We start from the raw sequence: 17,172 nt of genomic DNA, 5'->3' as shown, positions 1-17,172 counted from the left end.
TTAATGTTAAGTCAATTGTACTGTATGTCAGAATGGAGATGTTGAGATTACTGAAACTTCTGGTAAGAGGGTTGAGATTAACTGTGTTATTAGCACGAAAGATGTGCGAATGGGAGCTGATATGGGAGGTAGTGATGGCATCGAAATTTTTGGGGAATTTGGTAGAAATAATTTAGATTGTGAGAGTAGATATGATGGTAATTACGGTAATAGTGAGTGTGAGTGAGTGATAGGACATGTGCTAATATTTGTGTGAGTGGGCTTGAGGTAATTGAAGATGTATTTTTGACAAGGGTAAGTTGCTGAAACTGACCATTCTTCGCAAAGGCTTGTTTGAAGCAGGTTGTAGATAATATTTTGTTTTTTAAAGGGATTCGTCGGAGGGGTGATAAATTCTATGGTGATTCAGGTTTGAAGATTTTGTGAGGAATGAGTGTGTCAGAGATTATGTGGGAGTTTTGGGATAGTTTAAGGAAAATGAGAATGGAAATGTGCATGAGATCAAGGGAAGATTATTCAAGCATGTGTTATGTTCTGTTCAGTGCTGCTTGTTGTGTGAATGATTTGAATGATATGTTGAGTGATATTGCTGTGAGATGTGAGGAGACTCTGGTATATATGCTTGAATTTATTACGGGTTTGTGGAGAAGAAAGCCTAGTCAGATTTTTGTATATTTCAAGAGTAGAGGCATTTTGAAAATAAAATTTACGAGTGTTCTGAACGGAAGTTTGTATGATTCTTGTGTGACTGAATGGGATGGGTGCCTTTGTGTGAGGTAGCTAAGATTTTAAAATTTAAGTACAGGGGAGATGGTACCCAAAGATGTATGCATTAAGTAAGCGAGGGAGAATTTGGTGAAGTTTGGGGAAAATCTAGTTAGACAGCAGAAGGGTAGGAGATGGGATTTTTTTTAACATGGGAGATGAAGTTCTATTACACACTCCTCATCCATCTAATGTTGAGATCAAAACTATGCACAAATTCTTCCAATTGTTTCACGGGCCATAATGTTGTCAGGAATAAGATCGGTATATGTGCATACGAACTTGTGGATGTAAATAATATCCTCCTGGGAACTTATAATATTGATCATTTAAGGAGACATGTAAGGTAGGAACATGGAAGGGTTGAAATTATATTATATACACTGGCAGAAAAAAAAAAAAAAAATCCAAACACCAGGAAGGGTTTGTGCTAGATTAACGAACATTGGTAGGCGTGTTTATATATCTGAAAGGTGATGTTAATTCAAATTTCCCGTGAATCACATTAGCGTGGCGCTAATAGCGGCTCCATAACATTGCACACCAGGTTTGTTTTAAATACAGGCTGTACTGTGCGAGAGCGTTAATTACCTGTGAGATTGGACGAAGTGACTGTGAGCGGGTCAAGAATACCTTTATGACGACGAAGAGGCCAGTATCAACAGCTCATTGCAGTTGAACGGGGCCGTATAATAGGGCTACGTGAATGTGGATTTTCCTTCCGCACTATTGCAGAACGACTTGGCAGGAATGTCTCCACTGTGCATGCATGTTGACAGCAGTGGTCATGAGAAGGTACACTCACAAGAAGACTGGGCTCAGGATGTCCCTGTGGCACCACCGAGGCAGAGGACCTACGCATTCGGCGTATAGCTGTGGCACAGCAGACTGTGCCTGTAGCAGCAATGAAAGTGGCAGTTGGCAGCACAGTGATGCAACGAACTGTTTGAAATCTGTTACTTTAAGGCCAGCTCTGAGCCAGACGCCCTGCGTTCCACTTACCCCAAACCAGTGCGTCTGATACTTCAGGGGTGTCAAGCGAGAGCTCATTGGAGGGTGGAGTGGAGGTCCGTTGTGTTTTCTGACGAAAGCCGGGTCTGCCTTGGTGCCATTGATGGCCCTGTGTTGGTTAGAAGGAAGCCAGGTGAGCGCCTGCATTCCACCTGTCTGCGGTGTCAGCATGCTGGACCTACATTGGGAGTTCTGGTCTGAGGAGCAATTTCCTCTCATGGCTATCCCACGGACCCTGACTGCAGATGTGTACGTCTGTCTGGTGATTCGACCTGTTGTGCTGTCATTCATGAACAGCATTTCTGGGGGTGTTTTCCAACAGGATAATGCACACCCCCATGCCGCTGTTGTAGCCCAATGTGCTCTACAGAGTGTCGACATGTTGCGTTGGTCTGCTCGATCCCCGATTTGTCCTCACTTGAGCACATATGGGACATCATGGGAGACAACTCCAGCGTCATCCACAACCGGCATTAACCGTCCCTGTGTTGACTGACCAAGTGCTACATGCATGGAATGCTATCCCACAAACTGACATCCGGCACCTGTATGACACAATGCATGCACGTTTGCATGCCTGCATTCAACAGTCAGGTGATTACACTGGTTATTAATGGACCAGCATAGCACATTTGCGATGGCTTTTTTTGCACGGATATTAACCTGTAATCTTGTACCTTTAATCACTTAAATATTTTGCCAAAATTTCTGTATTCTACATTCCTTATTTCATAGTGTTTGGATATTTTTTATGCCAGTGTATTTTGCAGCTGTTATATTTGATGTAAGGTTACAGTGTTAGAAGGTGTAAATGACTGATGACATGTTGGTGTCACAGTGTTTATGTCAGTAGAAATTGGATGACACAATATTTATCTCTCGTATTCTGATGTAATAACACAAGTTTGTAAAGAGATGTTCATCAAGTGTGAGAAGTTAGTTGCTTTGCTCTCAATATTGTATATTATTACATTTGGGGTCGGTAAGTTTTTCTGGTAGTTCATTGCCACCACCTCAACTTCTGCTTTCTACATAGATTCATTCCAATATTTTCTTTTTAAGGAGTAAAATCGTAAACTTCTCATTAAGTGAATTTTCTTTGTCTCTTTCTTTCAGTGTTTAATGAATTACTTTTTATTTTCTTTGTCCCTGTGTGTAGCTGTATTTTCTCCCAAAACTGAAATCTTGGCTTTAAACATGTTACAAGTTCTGCATGTGTTTTTTCATGAGTAACCAAACAAAATGTTAAATTTACTCTCAAAAATTTCAGGAAACGTTGCATAGCCTATTTGATTCTCCTTCTTGGACTCTTTATATATTCTGTCAAGTTTAGCTACATCTATTTTCTCAGATAAGTACACCCAGGAAGTATCCTTTAAGGAATAGTGGGATTTTGTACCTTAGAGAGGTTTGATGAAATCTATAACTTTAAATTTTGTTTCATCGGATAACTTATTGGGCCTGTTGCTGTGTTTTCTTCGGCCATCTGCCTTAGCTCACCAAATTCCACCAAAGGTTTCTTAATAGATAGGACTCGATGATTAGAAATACCCTGTAGAGATTAAAAAGCAGCTCTGTAGCAAACTCTAACATCCTGTAATGTGCCATCCACATGTGCCCTAGCACATAAACTTCTATAGCAATTAGAAGAGCAATGAAAATGTTCCTGAGATGCATCCTTCCAGTTGCGCCGACGTTGAACAGGGACAACTGTAACACGTTGCTTCAAATATTGGTTCTGTACACCATAGTTAATCATTCGACTGAAACTGGAGATAATACATTTATGTTCATCATAAGAAATTGCTTGAAAACACCTGAAGTGGGAACACTTAGTCCTCTCCAGTCTCGTGAGTTATAGGACATAATTTCTTCATAACTTCACTTATTTTACCTGTCATTTTCTCTTTCTTAATACTACATTGTTTACTACTTATCTGTTAAATGTCTGTGTCATTAAAATCACTCGGCAAAATGACTGTGTAATAAATGCAACCAAATAAACAATGAGCATATTTTGCTTGATGTAGATAGGTTATGTTCTTTGTGACCTGGACAGCTGCAGCGGTGGAGTGGAGAGGGGAGTCATATGGACCCTGATCAGTGTTGCTCGTCAGCACGCAGACCTTGATCACTGTTAGCAGTTACCTCATACCTTTTCCCTTTAATAACTGGGTAACTATGAATTTCCTTTGCTGAACAGAATTGTATATGCCTTACATCTGAATTAAGTTGAAAGGTGGCACGGCTCACTCGTTTTTGGACTTCGATATATATATATTTGAGGCATTGCCCTTCATATGAACTTGTATTGCTGAAAAAATTGAGACAAAATAGTGATTTCCATTGTTCTGGTAGCATACCTTGTCAGGCTGCAACAGAACTTTGATTACATATTTTTGAGGAAGTTTAGGTGAGAATGTAAACTTCTCATTTTAAGGGGTAGTATCTCTTAGCCAGTGAACACAATCTGGTCTGGCATCCAAATCCTTGCAGCTTTCTATTTCGACAGTTATACAACAATTTTCCTACACTGGGCCAATGACCTAGATGTTAGGTCCCTTTATGTAACAATCATCATCATTCATTTTCCTGCACAATTTGATAGTATTACACACAGATATATTACCTTAAATAGTTCATTATTTTGTACTTGAAATAATTTTTAGTTTGCTGATATCAGTTTTAAATATATCTTAGCAATGCTTTATTGAAATTTGAGGCAATATTCATATTTCTTCATCTTTTACTCCCCAGTCACAGTATGACCATGGGATTGTAAAATATTTCTATATATACACTGACTTAGCAAATGCCATGGGATAGTCGCCTAATAGCGTGTGGGGCTTCCTCTGGTCCTGCGAACTGCAGCGAGACGCCGTGGAAGTGAGTCGACAAGTCCCTGGTAGTTCTGTGGGTGCTGACACCAAATCGTTTGCAGAGCGGCCGCCAATGCTGGTCTGTTCGTGGGTGCAGGATCCATGGCACAGAGCCTGCGTTCCAGGACATCCCAGATATGCTCGATAGGGTTCATATCGGGGCTCCTGGGTGGCCATGGCTGTCGTTGGACCTCCGCTGCATGTTCCTGGAACCATTCCCGGGCGACGTGGGAGCGATGTGGTGGAGCGTTATCATCTTCAAACACCGCAGTGTTATGTAAAAAAAAAAATCCCTGAGTTAAAGAAAACAAGCTTGTAATTTAGATAACCCTCAACCTTGTGGTCATTAATCATAAGATCTACAGTTTTATACAGAATCTGAACCACAAGGATGTCACTTTTCATTTCATTTTAAAAATCCCACATGCATTAGGAGGGATTCTAATCACAGTGATCTTTGTTTAGTAGCCACTGATGCTGTTATTCGAACAGAATGTTCTCCTGAATTTGTTCACATGTTTTAAATTTGGCCATGTATTGGAATGCTAGACAAATAATATTTGTGTGTTTCAGTACATCTGTGAGAACCATTTCCAGCGGTTGTCCAAGATGAGCATGTTTACTGGGCTTAAGGCTGTGAATCATTTTGGCCGGCCTGATATGTCCTCCTTCCTGAAATTCGTACAGAAGAAGCATAGCTATGTAAGTTAAAATTCTAATTATGACTTGCATTTTTGAAATAAAGGGGATTCCTTCACCTATAAACATTCTGAGATTTTTTTTGTTTACTATTGGTTATAAATTTATGATTTCATAATTATACAGGTTATTTCTAAATTCACAAGGAAGATAAAATAACAAAAATGCAAAACTTTATATGGAAAAGAACCTTATAGCCGCTTTTAGCAATTATATTTGAGTTTTCCTACCAATTTTCATGCAATTCAGGGAATTCTAACAAATACTTTCCTTGTAAGAAACCTTTTCTAACATAGACAAAGAAACTTCAATTGGGATAAAGGAGGACAAAACTGGACAACCTTTGATACACAATGAATTGTTGATATGAGGCAAAGCACAAGTTTTATTTTGATCCAAATATTATTATTAAATATAACATCAACAGTAGGACAAACAGGTGAGTGACAGAATTACTTCAGGACTGAAGAGATAATGGTCAAGATAGTATTGAACCCATTGGATGCTGCTTTGTATATGAATACCAAGATAAATAAGGTCAATAGAATGTGAATGGAGGATAAGTAGTGACATTAGGAAACTAATGGAATTAGTCACAGAGGATAAGGGAAGCATAGGTAGCTCTAGGAGACAGTAGATACACTCTATCAAGTATTATAACGAGAGCTGATTTCATTCCCATCAAACCATAAAGTAGAACTCTGCTAGATAGTTTCTATGGATGAATTTATTTTGTCAAGTGGATGCAAAGTAAGCCATGGCATACCTCTCCTTCTCCTTCAAATACAGGCAGCAAAAAGGGGGATATCAAGGAGCTTTATGGCAACACAAAGATGCTTTCGAAGAAAGGTTTTAACAAAACTAGGCCTGTGAAGAGCAAGACAGGTGAGATCTTCACTATGTGCGAACAACAGCTGAGTAGATGGAGGGAACACTTTGCGGAGGTTTTTAATAGAGATGTTGGACTCGAAAATGGGCAGCAAGGAGAAGATGAAGCAGAAGGGGATCCAGGCATCGGCCTTGACCCTCCAAACCAGAGTGAGATACGGACAGCGTTGAAATAAATGAAAAATGGGAAGGCACGTGGTCTGGACAACATTCCAGTGGAAATACTGAAAGCAGGTACAATCAAATTGCTGCACACACTGCTGGAGAAGATATGGAAAGAGGAGGAAATACTGATCAACTGGAAGAAGGGGCTGATAGTAAAGTTACTGAAAAAAGGGGATACAACAAACTGCAATAACTGGAGGGGTATCACCTTGCTCTCCATTCCAAGCAAAGTGCTGTCGCGAGTCATCCTGTATCACATAAAGGATTCAGTAGAAAGAAGGCTTCGAAAGGAACAGGCGGGATTTCGGCAACATCGCAGCTGTGTGATATCATCAACACACTCAGAATCATCATAGAACATAGTGTGGAATGGCGGAATATCCTCTACCTCGTATTCGTGGACTTCGAGAAAGCCTTCTATTCTGTAAACCAAAGAATCATGTAGAAGACCCTCAAGGAATACAGAATTCCATCAAAGATTATCAAGATCATGAAAGAGATGTACGAGGGGTATGAGTGTCAGGTTCTTCACGAAGGGAAACTAACAGAAAAGATAAACGTCAAGTCTGGAGTGAGACAGGGGTGTGTTGTTTCTCCCACTCTGTTCCTGCTGGTCGTAGACAGTGTGATGAAGAAGGTAATAGGAGGACGGAGGAGGGGTGTTCAATGGGGGACGAGAGACAGACTTGAAGATCTTGACTTCGTAGATGACATTTGTCTTATGGCACAGTGGTACCGGGACATAGAAGATAAACTGAGTAGGTTGCAGTCCGTGCAGGACTTGTGATTAACACAAGGAAGACTAAAGAGATGAGGATTAATTCGGATGTCATGACCAGCCTGACAGTAAATGGAAAGGAAATTGAGCGAGTTGAGTCCTTCCTCTACCTTGGAAGTATAGTTACAATGGATGGGGGAGTAGAGGAAGATGTTCGAAGCTGTATCCGGAAGGCAAATGGTGGGTTTGTCCAGCTCTACCCCGTGTGGAAGAATAGAAACATTTCCAGGAAGACTAAGCTTTGCCTCTTCAACAGCAATGTAAAGTCGATTCTTCTATACGGCTGTGAAACATGGAAAGTTACAAAACAGATCAATAACCAGCTACAGGTGTTCATTAATAGATGTCTGCGTCGCATAACAAATATGAGGTGGCCGGACGTAATCTCTAATGAAGATCTTTGGACCATGACCAATCAGCAGCCAATTGACATCCAGATCAAGGAGAGGAAATGGCGCTGGATTGGGCACACATTAAGGAAGCCGGATGGAGCTATTGAGAGGGCGGTGCTGGACTGGAACCCTCAAGGCTCCAGAAAGCGAAGTTGTCCCAAGATGATCTGGAAGACGACGATCGAAAAGGAAATCGCAGAGGTTGACAAGACCTTGAGCGAAGTGAAGAGAATGGCCAGGAACCGTATTGTGTGGAGAAATTTTGCCAAGGCCCTATGCTCCAGAGGGAGCAACAGGAAATAAGTAAGTCAGGTCTCCTTCAAATATCAGGTACCTCAGGTGGAGTTGAACCTGCTAACTTCAAGTCATGAATTAGACATTATAGCTCTAATCTGCAAAGACGGTCCACTTTATACTGAATTTATGTTACATGCTAGTTATTAGTAGGAGTATCTTCAAGCAATTGTGTAAATATAAGCACACTGGACAAAAATAAATTATCCCTCCCCCGCCTGAAAGAGCACACTGGTCACTTTGGAGCGATGTAAATGGCATTGCACTGATACCAGGCAGTCATGTGACCCTTCACCACTGGTATATGATCATGGTAGTGAAGTGGTGTGTGGATGTGCCAGTCGGTTGTATGGAAAGAGCATATCAAGATCGGTCAAAGCAAGGATGTGACCAACTTGCAAAAGGGACCATGGATACACAATGAACTTTCCCAATTTGTTGGTGAATCAACGCGGACTATGCAATGTGTCTGCCGGGAATGTTATACCACTTGGAGCCATGAAACATAGCTTAAGAACTGTATTCATATAAAGATCCTATCTGACAGGGACCAGAGATGAGCGTCACACCTTGTCGATGAAAATTGGTTTCAAACTACAGGAATTGCTGCTGCTGGAGAATGAAGAACCATCCCAACCAGTTTCTGAGCAAACATTGCAAAGGGAACTGCATGCAATGAACATTTGAAGTTGGGTATCTCCTAAGAGGCCATTGCTCACAGAGAGCAGTACATGAAGTTGAATGTTTTCAATGAGCCAAACATCGAACGTGGACAGTAGCTGACTGGAGGTGGGTAGTGTGCTCTGATGAGTTGCGATTTTGCCTGTTTTTATATGATGCAAAGTGTCGAGTGCACGAACAGCCCAATGAGGAGTTTTACCTGCAGAATGTGTGGAGGGTGTACAGTAGTTCAGGTCAGAGGTGGTTCGGGTCCTCTCATTCAGGTCACCATGAACATAAACCAGGACATTTACTTCAACATTCTCAGTGACCAAGTGTTGCCCATTCAAAATCATAATGATCAGTATGCAGTTGACATCCCCATTCTCCAAGATGATAGCAGCCATATTCGTAAGGCTGCATGCATACACGACTGGTTTGATGGAAAAAAAATACACACTCACCCTGTCATATCTTGACATCCTCCTGATCTTAAGCCCATAAAAAGTATGTGGAACTATTTAGAATAACTGGTGAAACACAGACATCAGCATCCCCACAATTTGGGGGCTCTGCGAGATCTCATCATCAGTGAGTGGCTACAACTAGGTATGGCATACCTGCCGAAACTTGTGTACTCCCTTACTTACCGAATCAAGGCGGTTATTAATGCTGGAGGCCGTGTTGCAAGGTATCACTCTTTCCAGGGGTAACTCATTTTTTGTCCAGTGAGCTTAGTGATATTAATCTTTCCATCATTCTTAATATTTTGCAAGTTTCTTAAATTCTTAAATGATATTGTTAAATTTTGAACCAGCTGTTAAATTACTTCTCACAAATTACTGTTAACAGGTTAGTAAGATTGGAGTATTTAGCTGTGGTCCACGTCCGCTGACCAAGAGCATCATGTCGGCATGCGAGGAGGTGAACAAGGGTCGCAAGCTGCCTTATTTTATTCATCACTTCGAGAACTTCGGCTAACTGTCATATTTATTTTATTTATTTGTACATTTTACATAATCGGGATGGGTTTCACAAGTGATTGTAATAGAAGTGAAACCAAATTTCAATATGACCTGTAAAAGTTTCATTAGCAACTAGTCATATTTCACTGAATGGATGCTAATGTAAATACTAAATATTTCGTAAGTGTTTTTTCACTAAATATTATTATGAAATGTATGTTACAACATAGAGAAAGCTACAAAGTAAGCATTATTAATCTAGAGAAAGGGGTGTCATTTTAGAAACCAAACCTCTCTGTGATGATGTACATAAGAGAAACATGTATTTTTTTTTGTCATTCTCACTTTTCCTTCAAAGAATGGGAAAGTTATACTTTCAGTGTATACTATCATTCACTTTATTTTTGAGTGATGTTTCATTATCTTATTTATTAATTCATTGCATTCATTACTCTTTATTGTCCCATTTGTTAGGTTTACTCTGTTTTACTCTGGTTTTAGTTGTGTCCTACCATCAGTCATTGACAGTTTTATATATTAATGTGGCACAGAGCAGTTTCTTTTTTAGACTGGTATTTTAAAAATTCTAAACTTTTTATTAGTCATTGTTTTATTTTAAGTGAAGACCACAAAATGTCATTAAATGCCACAAGATAAAGAGCATAGGTATAAAGCTATATCACAAACGTTATGTTCCTTTTTCCTTTTTCAATGAGAAGGAGAGAGCAGCAGGCGGAGACAGCTCAGCATACAGATGACGTGTGCATGGTTAATAAGAACCTGTTTTTATGATTACTTGTGCTGTTTTGCAGCAGTTGACAGGTGAACTGTTACAGTACTGAAGAGGTGTGGAATTAATACTATTCAACTTAATGTAATTTCATGTATGGAAGTAAGAAGTGCCATTACTAACTCGCTGAGCCATTAGGAGTAATCCAGTTGCTTCTACTTTTGACTCCAGAGATTCATATAATTCTCAGTGTCAGCATTTGTTTCTTGAATTTTTTTTTTTCAAGTAAGTGTAATAATGATGAGACACAAAAAGTGCTTTATTATCAAGTAAACAGCAGGAAGTGTGTTCCATACTTACTATTTCAAATTTGAAAATAAGAAAACTATTGGAAGAGCTTTTGTCCTGCCAGTATGCTCTTGCTCTCATTTCCATGCACCTTCATACATTATTTGAACTTTAGTGGAGGATTTCCTGAAAGAAAGATATGAAATAAAGTCATGTATTATACAGTAGATTATACCTCCTGAGAAGCAGCTCTGATTATTTGTGATAATGGAATTTAAAACATATTCAGATATCTTTTGAGTTTTATTTTAATATGCCCCAAGTACTCCACATGACTTATTCTACACTTGGTCAAGAAATAATCCTCATATTTTATGTTGAGAATTTCCTTAAATTGTCTACTTCCTTAACTAGCCTTTATCCTCTTAAAATGTCAATTCCAAACTTTGAACAAAGTGACAACTTAAATAAAGACAAATATTATGCACTTTATTACACCTTTTTAAAGGATAAATTAGCCAACTAATTGGAATACATTCTACTGTGAGGATACAGTGATTCTGAACAAATGACTCCCAGAAAAGGAACACTTGAAGTATTGTGCCCACAACATAATAATAATAATAATAATAATAATAATAATAATAATAATAATAATAATAATAATAATAATAATTTATTGATGCCATAAAACCATGTTATATTAGGTGTGTTTATAATTACGACAGTATTACGCGTAAGATATAAGGTAGAAATTGCTATTATAACAAATTACGCTGATCAGCCAGAACATTATGACCAGCTACTTACTATCGATATAAACCCATCCAGGCGATAGCAGTGTCACCTGATGAGAAGTGACTGCTAGTCAGACACACGCATGGTGCACGTAGTATCAGTGAGCATACTGTCCGTGTTAGAATGGGGAAGACTCGTGATCTGAGTCTGACCGAGGTCAGATGGTGATGGCCCGGAGGCTTGGCAGAGCATTTCGGAAACTGCAAGACTTGTAGGGTGTTCGAGGAGTGCTATGCTGAGTGTCTTCAACAAGTGGCGAAACAAAGGTGAAACCACGTCCAAATGTCGAGGGGTTGGGCGGCCACCCCTCATTAGAGATGTCGGACGTCGTAGGCTGGGCAGACTGGTAAAACAGGACAAGCGGTGAACTGTGGTGGAACTAACATCAGACTTTAATGCTGGGAAGAGTACAAGTGTGCCTGAACACAGTGCACCGAACACTCCTAAGGATGAACCTCCGCAGCCAACGATCCATGAATGTGCCAGCGTTAACACCACAACATCGGCAACTACGGCTGAAATTGGCACGTGACCATCGTCAGTGGACATTGGTACAGTGGCAGAGCATTGCATTGGTCTGATGAATCACAATACCTTCTTCATCATGCCGATGGGAGGGTGCAAATCAGTCGTCTTCCAGGGGAATAGCTCCTTGACACCTGTACTGCGGGACAGACAAGCTGGCGGCGGCTCAATTATGCTCTGGGGAACATTCCCATGGGCATCTATGGGTCCAATGATGTTCGTGCAAGGCACCATGATGACCAAGAAGTATCGTACACCGGTTGCAGACCATGTACATCCCTTCATGATGATATTTTTCCCAATGGCAGTGGCATATTTCAACAACATAATGCGCCATGTCACAAGGCCAAGAGCGTGATGGAGTTGCTCAAGGAACACAGTGGCGAGATGCAATTGTTGTGCTGGCCCCTCAATGTGCCAGATCTTGACCCGATCGAACACATCTGGGATGTGATTGAGCTCATCGCCCACCCTCCCCAGAATTTACAAGAATCAGGTGACTTGTGTGTGCAGATGTGGTGCCAAATCCCTCCAGCAACTTACCAAGGCCTCATTGCTTCCATGCTAAGATGCGTCGCTGCTGTTATCTGTGCCAAATGTGGACATACCAGCTATTAGGTAGGTGATCAGTGTAAATTCTTAATATAGTATAATATTTAAGTTTCATGTATTAAGTCAAATGAGGCAACTTTAGCAAAGGCATCATTGTTTTCTGGCATTTTTCATAAGTGGAGAACTTGAACAGTAAGGGGAAAAAAAGTTATCTTTCTCACACTTTTAATTTTTTGTAAAGGAATACGGACGGCATAATTGGCTCCATGCCAATTGATTTCAAAGAATTAATTTAATTATTGTATTGCATCTGGTAGGAACATGGATGTTGACTTTCTCCAGTAATTCAGAAAAACTTATTTGAGAATTAAGCAGTTAATTAAGGAAGTTTACAAAAGTTTTCACATTGTTCGGGAGGAAATAAGTTCATTATTTCTTTACGTCCTATGCTCTCGTATGGGGTACCAATGTTGTAAGGGGGGGAAAAAACACAATGTATGCTGGACGGACAGAAACTGAAACAGTATAGCTAGGATTCCATAACTGAGTACAAGATATTAATAATGGATGCACCACTGTTACATACAGTGTTTATAGGCAAGCAAATGTGAAGTGTTCTGTGTTATAATACCAACATAGTCGGTCTGCTATTGGACAGTATAAATTCTCCAGCCAACTCATTCCTGGTTGCCAGCGTTTTGCCCCAGTGTGCCAAGTTGGGCTCATCAGTTGGCAAATAGTACACTGACGCATGGCTAGTGTGTACTGTGGAGGCCACTGTGTAGGCTACTTGGAACCACTGGCGGTGCCAATGCACTATGGGAGACTTGCTCATTTAAAAAATAACAAAATTGATGCCTGCCTGGCCATCAGATGATATAGATGTTGATTCCCATAGGGAACCTGACATATCCATCCCAAATGAGCAAATTTATAATACCAACGTGTGTCATGTTTTGAAATGTTGGTTGACAAACACAATTAAAGTTCTATCAAATACACCAGGTGGTTCACCTGCCCCTTGCGATTTAGTTTTATGCAACCTGCTGTTTTAACTACAGATCTGAAATACATCGGTCCCTTTCCCTAAAACAGGGTAATATAACGAGATGTGGTTATGGGCTAGAAAACAGCTGGAATCATGAGTGCCACTATTAATTCATTATGAGTACCCGGAATGAACTGGTAAAACTAGCACAGACATGAAGAACCTGTAGCTTATAATAAGAGGTAAACACACAGAACAGGAACAGGTATCGTATAGGCTGAGAACATGTCCGCTGCATGTCGAGCCTTGCAGTTGCTCACTTGGCAGGTGTGCAGTTGGAGATCTGATAGTGAACTGTGCTCGTGGGTTAGGAGGTTCAAATCCCATGCAAGTTTTTTTTAACTGACCTCCGTGGTCAATATAGAGACGTGCGCAATGTTGTAAGGACCATCTGGCACATTGCAACATCTCTGAAATGCCTCGGTGATGAGCTGTTAAAAGTGGACAGGATTGGCCGGCTCTTGTGCTTATACCAGTTGTTTTACATGACCCAGCAGAAAAAAAATCCAGGGGCGTAAGATTGGGCAATCTGGTGGTCCAGGGGACAGGTCCTCCCCGTTCTATCCATTTATCAGGATACATCTGATGCAGGTGGTTCTGGACGACCACTGAAAGAGGTGAGCACCTACAATGCCACACCATACGTTCACGCCCCACTGTACCTGAAAGCTGCCTGTCGTACCTAATGGGGATTATCTACACTCCAGTACTGTATATTAATGCATACAGTATAATTCCGCTGTAATGAACACCAGTACAACAAAATTTTCAGAATAACAAATTTTTTTGGTTCCTTCCTTTTTTCCTATTTGTTGTGTGTTAAAATATTTCATTTTAATGAATTAAAATTGAGCTCTTTTCTTTACCATATTTTCTCAAATTAAAACTAAAATTTATCCTGTTTTATGACCAACATTTTTCTTGTAACATTCTTTCGTTATTCAGACAATATGATCACCATTTTCCATATATGCACCGTACGCGATCGAGACAGTAATCGCTTTTGTGTAACCAATATGCTTTGCCCGTCATCCAATGTAAGACGTCACTCTATTAGCTGAGTAGGATCACGATGTTTGTAATCCACCAATGAACACGACTGTTTCGTCGCATCATGCATTGCATGTTTCTTCTTCGTATTTAATTTGCAAAGCAACGTGTTTCTGTTAAGGTTATATCATTAAACTTGCAAAGTTCGTGTGCATTTTGTTAAATAAGTTCATATCATCGCAAATGGATAAGCAGAAGTGACAGCAGTTTTCATTGAGTGAAAAACGTAAAATACTTGAAGTAGAGAAAGGCAGAAAGAAAGAAGTAGCGAAGAAGTTATGACATTAACCCGTCAAAACTTTCTACGTTTTTAAAACAGAAAAGCAAGATAGGCGAAAACATTGATGCTGATGCCCTAGGTCCACAGCGTAAGATCAGGACAGCCGACTACAAGGAGGTGGACCAAGACGTCTATACGTGGTTTGTGGAAATGCGGAGTAAACACATTCCAATAAATGGCCCACTGTTATGTGAGCGTGCGTGACCTTTCGCACGTTCGCTTGGGTAATCTGAGTTTATGGGCAGTGCTGGTTGGTTTCATAGGTTCCGGGAGAGAGATGGCATATCCCACAAAATTATAAATGGTGAAGCTAACAATGCCTCGAAGGAAGTTGCATCTTCATGGCGGCTGGAGACTCTAACAGATGCCTTGAAGGAATCTTTACCGGCAGACATTTATAATGCAGACGAAACTGCGTTATTTTATAAACTAATGCTGAACAAAACCCTTTATTTCAAGGGAAATACACGTTTTTGGAGCAAACGTTCAAAAGAACAAATCGCAACTTTTTGTACACCAATTCCACAGGGACGGACAAACTGAAGCCTCTCATAATTGGGAAGTTTGGGAAGCCAAGGTGCTTCAAGGGGATGCAACATTTGCCCTGTGAATACAGGCACAAATTTAAGGCATGGATGACATTTGTGCTATTCAAAGAGTGGTTGTTGGATGAAGGCCAAAAAGAGGAGAATTCTATTATTGGACAATTGCTCTTCTCATAATTGTGTGCCTCGCCATTTGGAGCTTGTAAAAGTTTTATTTTTGCCTCCAAATAAAACTTTAATTCTGCAGCCGCTGGATCAGGGTATAATTCATGCAGTAAAGTGGCATTACCGAGCTCATGTGGTCCAACAAATTATTAAACAAATTATTTTAAAACACCACCTAATCGATTTATTTCTTGTCTTTTGGCAGAATTTTAAAAACGTTATCATATACAGGACATGTTTCGACCACTTAAGTGGTCATCTTCAGCTGTCTTTATAATAGCTTTGTCGTGTAGCGAGCCGTGACACTTTAATCAATTTTGATACTGTTACCAAAAATGGTTACTTGGGTTTGGACCTGAGCCTTAACTCGAGTCCAAAGATGATGTTAAATTTGAAGTCTTGCAGAAGATGGATTATTTAAGACTGCCAAGTGTAGGCTACCTAACGTAGTCGCAGTTCTTCAGACACATGGAGAAGCTTTAAATAAAAAGTCAAAGATTTGAAGTTTCAAAGTAGATAGGTTTATTAAAGATGTGAAGTTAAGTCCTCCAGTGCACAGCTACAAGTACATAGCAGATATTATGATGGTGCACTGACAAATCATATAAATTTCCTTAAGCTTAAATACTCTTTCAAAGGATGATTACTGGCCTCCGGCCTGCCCTAATGACCTGTTTGTCTTAGATACTAATACAGTAAGTTCCTTTTGGAATGAAAAGACCTCAATGGTCATTATGATAAGTGAACTAACCACTTAGGGTCGTTATGCTAACATCAGAGAGTGCCTGTCGGCAGCTAACCAGTATAAATACAAATACATTCCAATACAGAGTCGGGTACATTTAACATAGATAATTATATTTACTACGTTAGCCTTCCTTTCACAGAGGAAGCAGACTCTAGTCATAACAGATAACGAAATGGAGCCTGGTGTATGTCAGAATATTTCTAAATAATAATTTTTATTGAGTGGAGAAGCTACTTGTGTGATTATGCCACAGCTTAGATGAAACAATTTGATTAGTAAGTACATTAAAATCTCAAATTACTTTCCCATGGGAACTCATAACTATTGCTTAAAGCACTGGAAATTTGGGAGGGGGAAGGGGGCTATGAGTGGGGGTGGGGGGGTTTAGTGAAGTGGTGTGTAAAAAGGTACTTAAATTACAATTCGCATCTATGGTAATATTAAAAAACTTATTTTCTAATTGAACATATTAAAAAATATTAAAATGTCTGTAATTGGGCACTTTTTGTAAAAACATTAGGTGGCTTGATCTTGCTTATGTTAAAATCAATGTAACAGTCTTAATGAAGGAGGGTATAGTCAAAGCCTACTAGATACTAGAAGGCCTGGACAGAGAGCCAATTTCTTGCATTAAAAGCGGGGTAATAGTTTTTCTCTTTTCCACCGCTAGGTTCGCGTTTGTTCTGTTGTTTTTTTGCGAATTCTATGATTACGTGTTACTGCAACATGTTTTATGAGAACAAATAACATATTAAACTTCATTTTATAAGGAAAGGCCTTATCTAACACGAAATATGAAGAGTTTTGTCGTTTAATTTATTTGGTCTCACGATTTGCAATATATGGATGGTTGCTGAGATGCACTTAACATTTGTTTAGCTATGTGCTTCCAAAGTACCGTGAAGGTGGTGGTGGTGATTATTGCTTTAAGAGGAAGTACAACTAGG

The 17,172-nt window shown here is 39.8% G+C and overlaps 1 protein-coding gene across 1 annotated transcript in view; it reads left to right on the top strand.

Moving 5' to 3' along the window:
- The window catches only part of Duox (dual oxidase), a 496,654-nt gene extending 485,848 nt beyond the window's left edge, over positions 1 to 10,806 (top strand). The window contains exons 20-21 of the mRNA XM_067142192.2: positions 5,229 to 5,357; positions 9,384 to 10,806. Of these exons, the coding sequence (XP_066998293.1) occupies positions 5,229 to 5,357; positions 9,384 to 9,512 (258 nt within the window). The 3' untranslated portion in view covers positions 9,513 to 10,806. The remainder of the gene's footprint in view (positions 1 to 5,228; positions 5,358 to 9,383) is intronic.
- Positions 10,807 to 17,172: the final 6,366 nt, after the last annotated feature.

The sequence above is a fragment of the Anabrus simplex genome, chromosome 2 (assembly GCF_040414725.1).
Source record: "Anabrus simplex isolate iqAnaSimp1 chromosome 2, ASM4041472v1, whole genome shotgun sequence".
Lineage (NCBI taxonomy): Eukaryota > Metazoa > Arthropoda > Insecta > Orthoptera > Tettigoniidae > Anabrus > Anabrus simplex.
This window is presented reverse-complemented; position numbering and strand designations above follow the sequence as displayed.